Source organism: Brachyistius frenatus, unplaced genomic scaffold (assembly GCF_029030835.1).
Source record: "Brachyistius frenatus isolate BFR_SWC_R1_liver_20210118 unplaced genomic scaffold, ASM2903083v1 Contig_69, whole genome shotgun sequence".
NCBI lineage: Eukaryota > Metazoa > Chordata > Actinopteri > Embiotocidae > Brachyistius > Brachyistius frenatus.
In genome coordinates this window covers 489,346-506,813 of record NW_027210668.1, presented here as the reverse complement: position 1 = coordinate 506,813, position 17,468 = coordinate 489,346, and the positions used below count along the sequence as shown (strand labels likewise).

The 17,468-nt window shown below is 43.4% G+C and overlaps 1 protein-coding gene across 5 annotated transcripts in view; it reads left to right on the top strand.

Moving 5' to 3' along the window:
• The first annotated feature begins 1 nt into the window (after position 1).
• spag9b (sperm associated antigen 9b) overlaps positions 2-17,468 on the top strand; it is a 47,275-nt gene continuing 29,808 nt past the window's right edge. For 2 of the 5 annotated variants that reach the window (XM_069707456.1, XM_069707455.1), the window contains exons 1-4: positions 4-656; positions 12,175-12,295; positions 15,919-15,989; positions 17,176-17,273. In XM_069707456.1, coding sequence (XP_069563557.1) covers positions 357-656; positions 12,175-12,295; positions 15,919-15,989; positions 17,176-17,273 — 590 coding nt within the window. In that variant the 5' untranslated portion in view covers positions 4-356. Of the gene's footprint in view, positions 657-12,174; positions 12,296-15,918; positions 15,990-17,175; positions 17,274-17,468 lie in introns of all 5 variants that reach the window. The other 3 variants (XM_069707454.1, XM_069707453.1, XM_069707459.1) reach the window with 3 other exon arrangements.

Below are 17,468 nucleotides of genomic sequence, written 5' to 3'. Positions count from 1 at the left end.
TGACCACTTTGCTGAGTCGTTGAACTGCGTTTATTCCTATCTTTCCGACAGCACGTGAACGCAGCAGCAGCTCATCTGTTGGACAGAGAAACTAATCAGGAGACAACTTAAGACTTTTCAGGACTGCTAGCTGCTCGGCTAGCAACCTTTTAAAGTCGGCCGTCCGGACGACGGAGGGACACCGACTTTATTCGTGAAACACGGCGTCTCCTCAGCACGGGAAACGACCGCGGAGCCATGTTTTAGGACCGCTGCGTTGTCGTCGCGCTGGAAGTACGAGGCTGCGGGCGGCTGGAAGCTCGCGGCTAGCTCCTTCACGTTAGCGGGGGGAAGAAGCGCAAAGCGGAGGCGAGAAAATGGAGCTGGACGACGCCGTCCTGTACCAGGACGACTCGGGAGACTCCTCCGTGATGTCCGAGCGGGTCTCCGGGCTGGCCAGTTCGATATACCGCGAGTTTGAGCGGCTCATCGAGAAGTACGACGAGGACGTGGTGAAGGAGCTGATGCCGCTGGTCGTCGCCGTGCTGGAGAACCTGGACTCGGTGTTCGCGGTGAACCAGGAGCACGAAGTGGAGCTGGAGCTGCTGAAGGAGGACAACGAGCAGCTGGTCACCCAGTACGAGAGGGAGAAGGCTCTGAGGAAGCACGCGGAGGAGGTGGGTCTCTCTCAGCCTGGGCTGGTGGTTAAAACGTCGTGTCGTCTACTTTTGGTACGAAAGGATTAAACGCGAAAGTCGGTTGGGAAAAGAAAAAAAAAAAAAAATCTGCCAATTCACTGTCGCGATGCTCATTAAATCCACATTAATGTCTTTTACTCGCGATTGAGCACTTTTTGGTAGAATATATGACCCGTTCTTTAATCCGGCGTTCAAAGTCCAACACCTGAAGACAAATACTCTTATAAACGTGTTGTTGATTACTCACCGCGAAACCTTTCTGGGGAATAACAAGTAAAGTTATTGGACATTTGTTGTTTGGTTGAATCTGGAGTTTTCAGAGAAAATGTCCAAAAGACTGGTGTAACAGCTCGTCGCTGTAGCAGGGGGCTGCAGACCTCCGAGACACACTGTCCTGTCCTGGAGCGGAGTTATGTCACCTTGGACGTTGCTCTCGGGACGTAGTCTCACTAGAAATGCAGTCACTTTCAGTGGAGCCTCAGATGCACGTAAACCAGTCTCTTTTATTAACATTATTTTTAAATGTATATATATATATTTTTTTATAACTCCCAACAAATACAAGTCCCTGTCCCGGTGATCACGCCAGGTGTCCCCGGTGCGTTTGATTCCGCCCCGGTGACGACCCCTGTTGCCACAGTGCGGCTTGTTTTGCATGTCCAGCTGCTCTCCTCCTGCACACCGGCCCTGACACTCAAACTAAAACTGGAGTGGTGGAAGATCATCAGGAGGATCTGAGCTGAGACTCTGGTGGTGTTGAAGTAAACTCACAGCAACAGAAACCTCATCTGTATTCTCTTCTGATTTATCACTGTCTTCCTATTTAATGGGACTCGGTGTGAACATCCATCTCCATAACATGTAACTGCCTCATAGTTGAGCCAGGCTGTCCTCCACGCTTCACTTCTGTTCTTTGAAGTCGTGTCAGTTTGCTGCGACCTGTTGCAACAAGTCTTCCTGTAATCTCGCACGCAGGGACATCAATCTTGTACTGAATCCGATTTCAGCAACATCTGTTGAGAACAAACACTTGAGTCTGTGCTCTGGTACACGTGTGTTTATGTTTGCTTCCCATTGTCCATACGTATTGTTGACTTTGATTATGTCTGTAATGGTTTCCCCTTCCATCAAAGGTCTAAATCACCAGATAACAGCTCTGTAGCATTATTATGCCCACATTAATAAAGGTCTGATGGTGCTGGTTGATAGAGGCGTTGATGAGATTAACTGCAAGACATCTGGAAAACAAAGGAATATTTTATAAATAAAGAGGGAAGAATATCTTTAAAAGACTTTCTTAAAATCTGGGTGGTCTGTTGTAGAGCAGAACAATAAAAAAACAACAACCGATAGTTTCAATTATCAGTTATTAATAATCAGTTATCAGTGGATATTGAATTCCTGAAATCTATTACTAAAAGTATTAGTAAATCAAACCTTTTGCTGTAAAGCAGACATGTCCAAAGTCCGGCCCGGGGGCCAATCACGGCCCGAGGTCAGATTTAATATGGCCCACAGCTTCTGTCTTAAAATGTATTGTTTATGTCCCGCCAGCACTGTCAAACAGAATGAATAAATCATACAGGTTCAAAATGCAATTCCTCTTTTCACATTATGGCGGCAGCACCACTCTGTAACGCTGTCTGGTAGTGTAAAATATCCTGTAACCCCTTGACGCTCATTTCTGCCATGGCGACGAGATAAAAAGAGGGAAATTGATGGTGAGGGCCGCCGCTTCCAGGAGAGATAGAAATTGCAATATTTTTTTCGTTGAAAACCAAAACAATTGTGTTTTCCTAATTTGTCAAGAGACTGTTGCCTTATTTTGGATGAATTCATTGTAAAGAGAGACTACCAAACAAAACATGCCAATGCATACGACAAGCTATCAGGGAGCGACCGTTCTGAAAAAGTGAAGCAACTCCACGCTGCCTTGGCTTCATAACAGCGGTTCTTCTCGCGGCCCGTGAGTCAAATGAAAACATCACCAAAGCAAGCTACGACGTTTCCAGAAATGCGGACATTTGCAAAGAAATTCTGAGCTTGTTCGGCTCCACGTGTTTGAGTGAGCAGACATTCTCGGTTATGAACTTAAACAAGAACCGCTCGAGGTCAAGTGACTCCCAGACATGTGACATTTTATGTATCTCATCCGCTGCTCTCAAACCAGATCTGGCCTGTGTACTGAAATCCAGATCTCAGTATCACCCTTCTCATTAGTGTCCGTGAGTTACCAGTTTCTCGGCCATCTGAAATTCATTAATCTAGTTTCTGTGTTTTGAATTTATGTCAGAGATCTGATGTGTAAGCTTTTTCAAATGGTAACGTCTGTCACTATTAACACTGAAAGGCAAAAACCACAGTTATAAATATATGCACTTGGATTTATGGCACTTATTGTATTGAACTTTTCAATAAGATTTGTTGGTGTTATGTACCTGTAGATGTGACACAAAAGATTACTTTCTGAATGGTCTCGTGTGAACGACCAGAGCAAGTTTCACATGTTTTGAACTTCAATGTTAACAGACAACATTTCATTACCCATAATAAGTCATGTTTAAAATGAACCTGAGGTAAAGATATTTATCAGCTTCATGGACATTTTAGATATTCCAGACAGCTTGTTCTTTATGTTATCTGACTCTCTAGATGTGAAAGAAAGGCAGAGTAGTTTGTTTTTTTTTTAGATTTGCCATGCCTCAATGGCTTACATTTGGTTATATTTTCATTTGAAGAAATGACAATTGTTGTGTCATTCTAAATAAACTTGTTATAGAACAGTGCATTTGTACGTAACTTTTATGGTTCAAAAAGTGTCAGGAGGGACCGTTGGCCCTCGGGTATTTTCAAATGATAAAATCTGGCCCTCTTTGAAAAAAGTTTGGACACCCCTGCTGTAAAGTAAAATAAACAAAGTTGTATACATAAGCTGCATCAATTAATCAATTAATTAATTGCTGAGTTGATTGAAAGGAAATTAATTGCCACTTAATTTGAATTAATTTCTTTAATGAAAAAATGTTCAAACTCTCTGATTGCAGCTTGTTCGATAATGAATATTGTCTGGCTCCTTTAGTCCTCTATGATAATGAACAGATGATATTTGGGTTGTGGACTAAACAAGACATTTTAGGGCTTTGGAAGACATTTACAGTTTTCTTTTTATAATTTTCTGACATTTTAAAGATCAAACATCTGATCAGTTAATGAAGGAGATGAATCAGTAATGAAAATAATTGCTAACGCTGCCCTAAACGCAAACCACAATACTGAATGAAATAAAGGATTATTCCTTTGTTATTTAAACCAGGTACATGATTGAGATTTCCAACTGGATCTGTAAACTGCATCAAACCGTTTGGTTACAGCACGTTGAGGTTTAAAGTTATAAAAAAAACAAGTCCCCCACACTGTTACATGTTTCATTTATTATGTCCTGCAGACGCAATGAGACGTTGAATGCCGGGTTTGTCCTTGAAGCTTATGATCACTTGAAGCTAGGAAGTATTTAACAGACTTTAACAAGATGCTGATTCAGTCTGAACTCCGAAGGTAAACTACTGTTTTTCTCTGGTTGCAGCGCTTTTATGAGCCGTAACATCGTGTACACTCGAGCCCTGTTCATGGAAGTCATAGGAAAAGGCCATAACAACAACCAAATTAAACAACTCTTAATGATGTTACTTTTGACAAATTATTATCAAATATGTCTGATAGGAGTATGTTTTACGTCGATCTTTAATCGAGTTATGTTTGTGTGCTTTCAAGGCCCAAACACAAAGCACTGCTCCTCTTAATCCTTCCTCGTCCTCACATCTGAGTATTAAACGCGAGCAGTCCCTCAATCAGCCATCTTCAACAAGCCTCCACAACTTAATCTGTTTATTTTTCCAGCCTGTACGCTAATAATCCCGGCAAATTAGCGTCCGACAGGGTTCAGACTGGGAGAAAGGATTAAGATATTACAGACTTAAAACATACTGCGACATATGTGTTTGAGGGTAACGCTGAAAGCTTCATGTGGTTGAGAGGTGTTTAGGGAATCTCGGTACGGTGTGTGTGAACTGGTGCTCGTTTTTCCGAGTTGCTGACATTTATCCTGACGGCCGAATGTTGAATGACGAGCGCAACAGGTCACACGGTGGCGTGTTCACATTTGATGTCATGTTGTAACACGTAGCTTCAGCTTTTACATGTAGACTCGTGCACTTGGGATTTTCCACCAGTGTGCGACGGGCTTCTGTTGCTCCTCTTCTCTGTGGCTGCTGTGTGTGAAATCCCTCATCTCTAATAAAAGCTGTTCGCTCCAGCCGGGCAGCCGGTCAACTACCACGTTGGTGTGATCGGTCATGTTCCCGATGCCGAGATGATGTCATTGTTTATCCTTCTACGTCCTTTCGGTAGGAGCGGTTAGCTTCTGTACATCACAATCACAACTCAGGATGTAGTATTTATGGCTGCTGACCTTTCTGCTATTTGTTCCCCTTCTGGTTTTTGTGTTTTTAACGGCTGATCGCTGTCGCCGGCTACGTTGAGCTCCAGTCAGAAGTCCCGATCAGCTCACACAGACCGCTTCATCTTAAAGTTGGAAACGCCTCCACGTTCACATTTTCACCGCAACATTCTTCACTATTATTAAAGAATTAAAAAAGACAAGTTACACTTTTGCAGAATCTACCGTGACAAATAGCTCAAATTGTTCAATGTGTGTGGCTACAGTACATTAGCTCAATGTTTATGTGACAAATTGCAAGAGCACTGATGGTCTTACTTTCAGTAGAATACTTTAATTTTGAGCTTATTATTATACTTGAAGTCACAGATTAGGCTCCCACTCACTCTGTTGGGTTTTGACATAATATGATTACAAGCCCATAATTAAACACAAATACCAACACATTTTGGTCAACATGACCCATTATCACAGAAACATGACCAGCTGATCCCAGAGCTGTGACGTAGATCTGATCTTATAAATGCCACTTTGTGAATCCCGGTGGATATATATAAAAAAAAATTCCTCATGTTCTTCCAGTTCTGGAAGTCCTTCACCTTTTATGCTATACCGCCTCATTTAAATATAGCAGATGTTTAATAAAGTCAGGTAAAGGTGATCACAAGCAGCTCATGTCGATCTGCATAAAGCAGCATGAGGTGAATAGGAAGCAGCGGCTGTGCCGGGGAAAGGTCAACGAACACAGTTCTTTACCAGCCATCTAGTTTTAACATGTTCTACGACTTTCAACCACAGACTGAATACAAAAGTGAAAGTTGCTTCTGGGTCTAAAAAAATTAGGCCGATGTGGAAGTGCCATAAACTGTAATACCACCGGGTGCCACTAGAGGTCGGCTCCAAAAAGCCTCGGCTCCATAGACTCCCATTCAAATAGTCTCATGAAATTTGAAGTCAATATAATTTCTCCACGAGTTATTTTGATGTTGTTAGCTAACGTCACTCCTTCTTATTAGTTTTCTGGAGGTCCATCTGAAAATAATCCCTCATTAATTAGTTAATAAGCTTAAAAAAGATGCGTTTATGGGGGCGTGTCTGTTTGATTGACAGGCCTGTGGTGCAGTCAGGTTACGGCTATCGGTGGGCGGGACGTAGTATCGTCGGGTTTCCAATCAGACTGAATCAGATCCAGCGCTGGCTCCTCCCCAGCTCGTCCAAATATGGTCGCTTCCTGCTCCGAACTAGCAGGATAATGACGGCCAATATCCATATTTTAGGCTCCATAACGTCTGTTCACAAACCGGTGGGTGATGTCACTGTTGGCCGCCGCTTGCTTTCAACCTGGACCCCAATTTCCCGTCATTGTGACTAATAAGATAAGATTGACTTTATTAATCCCACTGGGGGGAAATTCGGTCATTACAGCAGCAAGAAAAAAACAAAAAAGTGCACACAATATGAATTTTTTTTTATAGATACACATAAGAAATAAGATGGATAAATAAAAAAAATAATTATTTTAGAATAAATACACTGTGTACGTTCAGTGAAAGTGTTTGTTTTTGCCACTGACGGTCTCTGAATCGTATTAAAAGTGTCTGACGACATGATGGAAAGGATCCCAAACAGGAAACAAAAGTCTCAAGAAGTCTCGCTCAACACAATAACTTGAGCTAATAATGTTACCTCCAGTCTGTTTACAGCAAAGTGTCCCGCAACAACAAAACAAGCGCCCACTTATAGGAAGCCAATGAGTCGCCTGGCACAGACTCGGTTACTAAGCTGCTCATTAGGATGACAACTCTCTCATTAGGTAAAGAAACAAGTTAATTTCTCCACCAAACAAACGCATTGTTTGAGCCAAGTCCTGCTTTTCTCCGCTCCGAGCCCAGAGGAAGACCTCCTCTCATTGGTCCGTCTCGGTCTCGGAGAGGAGAGGAAAAGGCAGGGCAGGAAATTCTTGGGTAAAAACAGCACTTCCCTCGGTTCTTTTGTCCAGTCGGAGTTGTCTGCCATCTGTGAAAGGAACAGTTGACCCACAAATGGTGTTGTCTGATTGATCGCCATGAATCATTCAAACCCACTTGGATGTTTCCTGAACGCTGGTTTATGGTAACAGCAGTAGTTTAGCCTCATTTGACAGCGGCTTGAGTTTAAGACGGACAGAACCGTGACCGGAGTTTTTAGCCATATTGGCATCATGACTCCAGATGGGAATTTCGGGTGATCGATCCACCACTTTGGATCATAAAGAAATCTCTCATAAGCTACTCGATGGATCAGACAATCACTGGGCGATTTCTCAATCTGAAAGATGTGTTCTTGATTGACTACATTTCTTGGATGTTATTTCATAAAATCCTAAAATCCATCAAAAGGGTTGATTAAGGTCTAAGACCCTTCAAAATTCAGAGTTCTTCAACAGACAACATCATGTGTATCTTCAGGGTCCTGAAAGCACCGACGGTCCGATACGTTCACACGAGAACGGGATCTTTTCAACGACGCACTCCTAGAACATAATATGGCGATAAAACTATTCCTGGTGAAGAATAATGATGCACACCTGCCTGATTGTTTCATTGCGTGTTCTCCGAATGCATGAAGGAGTCTAGTCTCCTCTGAAGGACCCGTCACACCAGAGACACCCTTCACATGGAGAAAACACCCATTGGCTGAATTAAATGACATCATCCACTTACACTGGAAAACCTGACTGAGCTCCAGGCTTGTCGATGAAAGCCGGTTCAATCCCAAACATCTGCTTGACTTCTAATATCCACATAATTAGGAATAATTTGCATAAAGACCAGCAGGGCACTGATCAGAAGTGGATTTAGCTGATGATACCATTACTTGTATATATATATATATATATATATATATATATATTAAAAAAAGAATCACTTTCTATTTTATGAGAAGCTGATGCCTTTTGAAAGGGAGTCTGTTGCAGCTGCAGGTTTTTTGCAGTCGGCCCCACCAGTGTTGCTCTTCTTTAGTTCCTTCAGTGTTTAGTTCCTTCAGTGTTTAGTTTCTTCCGTGTTTAGTTCCTTCCTTCCGTGTTTAGTTCCTTCCTTCAGTGTTTAGTTCCTTCCTTCAGTGTTTAGTTCTTTCAGTGTTTAGTTCCTTCCTTCAGTGTTTAGTTCTTTCCTTCCTTCCTTCTGCCGATCATGTGGCGCCACCACCAGGATTCACTGGAAATCTGGTACAAATATGTTTTGTGTTTGGAGGAAGAACCTCCTGAAGTTGATGATCCCCTCTTTCACTCATCCGGTGAAATATTACCACATCTTCTGGAGAATTGCAGATTTAGAGACATTCAAGGTCTCTTAAGATGCAGCCGACCGACTTTGGTGAACTCTTATATAACCGCTGTGACGTTGACAGTTTGGAGTAAACTGTCTTTACACCTTCATGTTGTCCTCAAGAAGAATAGTAACACGTGTGATTCATTTAGCATCGGAGTATCAACGTGAACTTTGTTCATAAACCAAACTATCAAGAATCATTTCATCAGGACATTTGTAACGCTGTTGTCCTGCTGGACTCCTGCAGCAGCTCTGCAGTCAGTTATTGAGGCCAGTGTCCACAGCACCACACACACACACACACACACACACACACACACACACACACACACACACACACACACACACACACACACACACACACACACACACACACACACACACACACACACACACACACACACACACACACACACACACACACTCCCCAGCTCCCCTAAACGTCCCAGCAGCAGCCTGTAGCCAAAAAACACTAAAAGGAGCTGATTTCAGTCTCTTGTCAATTGAGTGCCAATACAGTGGAGCCCTGTGTGTGTGTGTGTGTGTGTGTGTGTGTGTGTGTGTGTGTGTGTGTGTGTGTGTGTGTGTGTGTGTGTGTGTTGGCACTCGGGGACAAAGAGATCATTATATATGCACCGGGGGGGGAAGCGTGCACGTTAAAACGCTGGAACACTTCTTCTCTGCAGCGTTGTCATGAACAATCCTCCCGTCGGTCATATGAGGAGCAGGCTGGTGTTGTTTCTCATGAATGTGTGGAGGAGTGTCGGCGTGTCGTCCATACAGACGCTCCGTCTGAGAAGTGCACTTATTGCAGTTCATTGTTGAAACTGTGAGGAGGGACAGAAGGAGAGTTTTTAAACAATTCAAAAACCTCGTCCCTTATTTACATCGTCTGTTACAGTTTTGTACATTTGCAGATTACACTGTCGCCTCCTGTAGTGTGGCCCGGTGCTGTGTTAATGCTCTTAGTAGATTTACATAGAAAACAAGCTGCCTTACGACCCACACTTGAGTTGTTAAGACGCTCTACGACCCCACCGGGCCGTCTGCAGGTTGCTCAACCACGAGTTTTAAATAATAGAGTGCATTTTGCAGCCATTCACACAAACTAACCACAATTTTGTAATACTTCAAAATGTGCTGACTTTGTTTTACTTGGATTCCGCTTAAAAAAAGAGGACAATCAGATTATTGATCCCAAATCAGGTGCTCTACCCTGAAATAGTTTAAGCCCACAGGCCAAGAAAGTACATCAATAACTGAATTGTTTAAAAAAAAAAAATTGAAAACAAGTTCACAAAGGTGTCTTGAAGAAACAGATTTGTGTATAAAGAAGAAGCTGCTCAGGTGACCCTCATCTCTCGGTGGATAACGTGGCCGCGGGCCTCCGATCCACAGAGAGCATCACAAGGTTGCATGATTCAGACACCTGACTCAGCTGATCTGCTGAGAAACAGAAAACAATCCAAGCAAACAAGAGGGCAACAATAACTCGTCTTCCTCCAGGCAAGAACCGTCAAAACAGTTTGAGCGGTCATGTAAATGTCTTCTGGTTCACAGTGGAGCACCTTTTATTCATTTGAACGGTCACTTGGACTTTAGACGTGTGATTTTCCATCCTTTCATGTCATGAAGTTCTGCTGCTGTTAAACTTACTCAGCGTTTTACTTCCCCGTATATTTCAGTAGGAATGCGATTAATGACAAGTTTCATTATGGATCATTCTGCTGACAAATGGATTTTCCTGTCGCAGAAGATGAATCGAATCAGGAAATATTAACACGCAGAGAGCAGAGAGCTTTATGGATGGAAAGGATATTTGGAGTCTTTGTTCAGCCAGGGTTGTTGGTTTTCTGCAGAACAACACCGTTTATATGCAGGAGTTTCCAGCAGCTTGCAGGACGAGAGTCTGCAGGACGGGAGTCTGCAGGACGGGAGTCTGCAGGACGGGAGTCTGCAGGACGGGAGTCTGCAGGAGGATCGGTGTTGTAACAGACTGCAGCGCGGCCTCGTAGAACACAACGGATTGAAAAGAATAACTGGAGGTTTTAATCCATGTTGTCGGTGTGACTCGGGATGATACGGTCTATTAATAGACCGTTTCCATCCCCTCTGGTGAAGACTGAAATATCTCACCAATTAATCATTCATGGTCCCCAGAGGATGAAGCCAGATGAGTCTGGGGATCCTCTGGCTGTGTACTGACACCATTAGCTTCACACTGGTGGTTTGAAATATCTCGTCACCTCATCGACGGATTGCTGATAGATTTCAGTAAACTGATGAACGTCCCTCTCGGGATGAAGTCAAGTTGGAATCGCTTATTTGCGCCTCCGACTTTTCCTCTCGTGTCATAATTTGGTCAAAGTTTCTAAACTGAAGCTGTTTAACAAATGTACCTCCAGAACAACAGCATGTTAGCGTTAGCATTTATGTTGAAGCGCTGCTTTGTAAGTGTTTCAGTCACTATTTTCTGACATTTGAAGGGCCTAATAATAAATCAATTAAACGAGTAAACAACTGTCAGATTCATTACAAAACCAAAAAGTCATAATTTGACCTCTATTTTACATGTGGAGGTCAAAACTGTACACATGTTAACTGTACTACAGTTACTACGCAGGCTAGCTGATAAACATGTCGCCTCCGTGATATTAATAGAAGCTGTTATCTGCTGTATAGTTTCCCGTTTCATGTTTTTATAACGCGTCTTCTTCGTCTCAGTATGTTGTTCTGCAACTCACTCTAATTTCAAACATCTCTTCATTTTTCAGGCTGTACTTTGAGTGCATTCCTGATAAAATAGTGTTGTTTTTTTTCACCTTATCTGTTTTTTTTTTTTTTGCTGCTTCAGAGAAATTTTGTCCCACCAGAACTAATTAACGTTTCACTTCACCTCATCTGTTGACCAACAAAGCGTGCACTGCCGTCGGAGAGCGGCGGTTGAACCGGCAGTGAAGGGATCGGATCAGGTGGCGGTCGGCGGGTCGGAGGAGCCGCTCGACGCCACAAGTGTTCCTTCTGTTCCTGTTACACTGCCGGGAGCCGCAAAGGAGCATATTTCTAATCAGAATAATCTCTTTGTGTACATTAGTGCTGAGTCGGTCCGGGTCTTAGACCAGGATCCCCTGAGAGAAGCACTCATCTGTGAAGAATAAAAAAAAAAAAAACCTTGACGCTGACATCAACTGTTGCTCACGTCCTCCGGGAACCGAGTGTGTTTGTGTGGACACGTTGTTGTGATGGTAGAGGACGAGGGGACGCAACACGTCAACGAGTGTCCTCACGCTGATGGAAAACAAACGTGTGTGTGTGTGTGTGTGTGTGTGCGCACAGACGAACACAAAGGCTAGTCTAGTGCTCCTTTTCCTTGAGGAAGTTGTCGCGGTGCACCTGTTGTGCAGAGATGTCGGACCGCTTTCATAATGACGGCTACTGTTCGCTCTGCTCTCCGCTGGCAATGAAAGATTTAGTCCTTCATCATCTCCCGTTTCACTACCGCCTCTGTTTCATTACACACTCCTGTTCTACACGGGGACGGTTGTGAGAGTTGAGCTGAGACAAACCGACCGCTCGCACGCACGCGTGACCTTTCTGCCCCCCCCCCCCCGCCCCCTCCCCCCTCCCCCACCACCACCACCCGGTTCTGTCATAAACAAATCATCAGCCCGTCGGAGGCAGTTCACCGTGTCAGATAGTAAATGTGTGTTTCCGCTGTCTTCCTCTGCAGAGGTACATTGCCTTGGAAGACTCCCAGGACGGCGAGAAGAAGGATCTCCAGGTCCGACTGGTGACGTTGGAGTCGCACACGCGACAACTAGAGCTGAAAACTAAAAACTATGCAGACCAGAGTAAGTCTCCACTCTTTCACCTGCACTGGTTTTACTGTGACGGCTCTATTGTTGGAAAGTCTTAATGCTTTGTTCTAAATGGCGTAATTGCGAACACTTTTTATTGTACGAGTGCATTTCACGCCGTCAAGTACAGAAACATGTAGTGAACTACAAGTACCCGGATGATGCACTTAAAACCTGACCAAATAAGAAGTGTGAAACTCTGGACACTGGCGCCATCTTGGCTCCGTGGAGGAAGGGGGCGGGACCACCGGCGTAAATAATTTTTACATTAAGGCGTCTGAGGAAGCTGCAGCTGTTCCTGAACATGAAAGTGTTTATTTTTCACTGATGGACAGAAGAATCAGTGCGTTTATTGAGTTTGTTAAACGGAGGGAACAAAAACACATTAATTTCTGTGTAAAATAATTAAAGCTGCAGATATTGTGGCGGGTGATGTGTTCACATGATGAGGTCATTTCCTGTCAGTGCAGAACATCAGTGTGAGATTTAAAACAACACGACTCTGTTCATATTCCTGCTCTACACCAGAAAAGCCGGAGATATACCTGCTGTCGACGCGTTCTCGTTGACAACTGTCTGCGTCGTGAACGTATTTGTTCAGAGACTTGACTCTGTACTACATGTGTTACTGGAGGACTCCACCAGAGGGCGCACCAGTGAAACAATGATACCATGAGAACATCCCGATCCGCCTGTTGTGAACAATAAACATGTTGACACCTGGGGGGCGGGGTGTGTGTGTGTGTGTGTGTGTGGGGGGGGGAGGACACACCCTTACCGCTCATTTGTATCACGCATCTTGCGCACGCATTGCGTTAATTTCTGAGGACAGTCATGGGGTACATCAGGCGGTCGTCATGGCTACGTGTAGTTTAAAGCAAGTACATCGCCGGCTTTAGAGTCCTAACATGTGTACACACACACACACACACACACACACACACACACACACACACACACACACACACACACACACACACACACACACACACACACACACACACACACACACACACACACACACACACACACACACACACTTGTGCGAAGGCCAGATACCCTGAGAGCAGCTTTGACAGTCTGCAGGTCTTGTGACTGTTAGCCTGATGTGCCGGAGGACAGATGGACTCCCGTGTCCCCGCTGAATAAAGAATAAAGGCCATTAGGAAGCTACTGTACGTGTTTGCCTGCCAAGTAAATGAGCTCTAATAGGATAAACATGGTAAAGTCAGGAGAGTTTGACTGGTCAGACCTGATCTGCCTCTTAAGTTTTTAGTTTTTTAAAGAAACATTAACGTGTGTTTTGAGATAATAAGAACTGCTACACGCTTTAAATATACATGGGAAGTATGAGCGCCCGTTGCAGCTGTTAGTGAAGTAGGAAAGCTCTGTTTCCATGTAAAGGAGAGCGCTCGGAGCGTGGCGAGTCGTTCCAGGGCTTCTCGGGAAGAAAACCCTCATGATGTGTGCATGACTGCACCGTTGACGGCGCGTGTGACTGCTCGTTTGTTCCACCACGGTATCGTCACATACGCCTCTTTCTTGCTCGGGGCGGGAACCGAAGAATTCCCAGTAAAAATTGTCTTTTTGTTTCTTTCACCGTGACGCTTCCTCCTCTTTTTCTGTTTGTGTGATTTTCTTTTTTTACAAGCCTTCTTTTGTTTGTGATTGCTTATGGACTGAACTGGCAGCAGTGTGACTCGGATCACGGCTGTGTGTGTGTGTGTGTGTGTGTGTGTGTGTGTGTGTGTGTGTGTGTGTGTGTGTGTGTGTGTGTGTGTGTGTGTGTGTGTGTGTCACTGGAAAACACGTAGAGTCCAAGTTCATAAAACATCAGCATACTTTGATGACTGCAGCCACATTGCTGAGCTCTTATTTCACCGCTGTCTCTCTTGATTCTTAATGTTATTTGGCCTTTATTGTCGATGTAATTCAGTACGTGTCATGTTTTATTTATTTGTTTGTTTGCAATCCGTGTTGCTGGATTGTATTGTACAAGCTTAATGAATGAATTAAAGAAACCTTTCGGCAAGACAACGTAACATAATAAGACAAACAACGTCATAAAACAACATAATAAAAGTATTTTATGGGTAATCGCTAAATTGAAATAGTGTGACGTTAAATGCTGTGTGGGACAAAGGATGTGACGTCTCCTTTTGTCCTCCTGATCATGTTGGACATTCGCCCTGAAGACAGGAGTGTGTATTAAGACCTTGGAGGGTGCAGTGGAGCCGCTACGATCCTCCCAGCTAAAGCCAGTGTATTGGTCTGCCATGCAAGTAATGTTGCACATTGGTTTCCAGGTTGTCCTGGCAACGAGTTGCCCCTCCCCAACACTTGAACGCTTGTAAAACAAGCTCAGCACACATCCGTCCACATTAACACTTCTGAGTCTCTTTTAAAAAGTAGGGACGTTGTTGAGCCTTTGCAACCCTGGATGGACAGAAACTCACTTCGTTATCGTCTCACTGATTCACCACTAAACTGTGATTGATTTAATGTCGGCCAGATATCAACACGGCTCCCAGAACCGCTACTTCACTCTGTACTTTAAGTATCGTTTCAGATACCCGGCGATGATATTCATTCTTTCAGAAGGAGATGTTCAGACTTTGCATGCGGGGCTTTTCTTTTGGGATCACTTCACTTTTCTCTTCACACCTCCGTATCAGACCCGAGTTATTTCTGCTCCACTATTTCACCTCCGCTTCCTTCTCAAAACCACAGTTTCCATCATAATATACAGCTGCTGTCAGAGCTGCCGCTCTTCATTCTTCTTAACTGGAGCGTTGAGGAACATCTGCTGTTCGGGACTTTAAACCTGCGCCGCAAAGCATGAATGATGGAGGATGGAGGCTGCTGTGGATGAGCATCATCAGCTCTCTGAGTGTCCGTCGTTTAGAGGGTGTTTAGAGGCTGGCATCACAATAGCACGCTCAACAACTGTCTGACTGTTTTGCCTATAAATAAGCAGCTGAGAGCCACAAACACTGGAGTCAGTAAGTTGTGCTCTTTAACTGAGAACGATGACACTTTGATCTTTTAAAACTCGGGTATCTTTTCACTCCTTTTGGTATTAAATGGTGTCGTTTTTCTCACTTTAGTTTTTGAACTGTAATGTAAAAGAGGGTTGTTTCTATTCTTTCTCTTGTGGCTACATGAGGTTTTATGAAAGAAATCAGTTTCAGAAGGTCGTAAAAAAAAAACCCAGAGCTGCAATGTTCATCACATCATCTTTTCGTCATTTTGAATTACGGTTTTTTACTAAAAATAAAAAACACTAGTTTCTTCCATGACTCAGTCACTCCAGTTTTGAAACACTATCTCTCCATTCAGGTGGAGTTCAGGAGGTTTTCTTGATGCTTGGTGGCCCTCTTCTGGCTCTGAGATGTTATTGCAGCAAGTAGCTCCTCATTCTCCAGACTGAATATACTCAATATAAAAGTCCTGGATTTCCCACTGACTTCACAACAAATTGTCTGATCCATGTTCAGTTCATGAAATAATATTTTTTTTAATTTTTTTATTCAGAACAACTACATAATGGTATTTTCAGACAAACTTGTTGTAAATCTTCGTCTAATGTCATGTCTCTTTTTCTTTTTGTCTTCCAGTTAGCAGGTTGGAGGAGAGAGAAGCAGAGCTCAAGAAGGAGTACAATGCCCTTCACCAGAGACACACTGAGGTAGGCTGGCCTGCCACCTGTTTAAAGTATGTAATGACATGTTTCCATATGTCCTTGTTGTACTTATGTACAATGACCTTTTTTTCACAACCCAATAACCAGTAATGATATTTCCTTCAGACTTCTTTACATGACAGACATGATTCAGATTCAACGCCACATGTAGGGATGTCCAGATCAGGTTTTTTGGTGCTGATCCTGATCAGAGTTTTTTTAATATTAGTCTTCTGTTCGTATCAGTATCAGTCTTCCGTCAGATACAAGTGTATGGGACACATTAACATACCTGGTGTAACCATGTGCTTAAGTTAGTAATATGATATGAATGAATATGCTCATATTATAGCATGGCTGTGGTAAAGGAGAGCAACACTGTGCACTGCCTGCTGGCTGAAATGGACAAATCACAACAGAGTGCAGGAAAGACGGGATCAGATTTTTTTATTGAGCCAGTATTTATCCTTTAAAATATGTTCTGATTGGCCTTAATATAGATTCTCAGGACATCCATACATGTATGCGTATATGAATGAAGTGTCAACCTGGGAGAAACCTACTGAGCCTGTGAACACATACATCTCTTGATAAGCTTTGCAAATATACAAAATACACAAGGAATGAATGAAACAAAATGTTGAATTTATGAATTAATCAATCATTGGTTACCACCTGACTTAATCCAGAAGTTGAGAAATATTCTGTTTTCAGTGTAGACCATGAAGAAAGCGTAACGATAATAAAAGCTTGAGTAAATGGACAATAAGATGTGTAGCTGACCTCCTAAGTGATAGAAAAAACAAAGCTGAATTGGATGAAGCAGACGAGAGGCCGAGTGAAGATGATTAAAACACGAAGGATCTGGACATGAATTAGTTCATGCTGAGTCTGTTATCCATCATGGATCACTAACAGATGCCTCGGTGTCCAAACAAACCTCTCGGGCTTCAGCAGCCAACTGCTGATCTGAATCCCGCTGAATAGACAAGATGAAAGCTGTCCGCTACACACTGCTGCTGCATTTACATCATTTTCTGTGAACCTGACTGTCACAGCTGTGTGTGGACACACCGATGACTATTCAAGTTGATGGGAGTAACCTCCACCATTTCTGGCTCTAATTAGCAGCCCTTCATCAGTGAGTAAAACAGTGCTAATTCTCTGATTGTCTGTGTTGCGTAACTTCCAGATGATCCACAGCTACATGGAGCACCTGGAGCGGACCAAACACCAACATGCATTGATGGCGGCGGAGCCCTCGGATACGGGCACTTCAGCCAGAGCACGGTCAGACATCCACACATATTGTTCTGGTTCATTCTCAGTTCAACGTAGTTCACCGGATTCTTATGATATTATTAGTCCTATAGAAACGGTTATAACCGAGTATGGTTGATGTCTACAGAAGATCAGCCTCTTACTCACCAGTTTCTGATTGCCAATCAGTGGAGCCTGTTTCTTCAGGTCGTCGACCTTCACAGC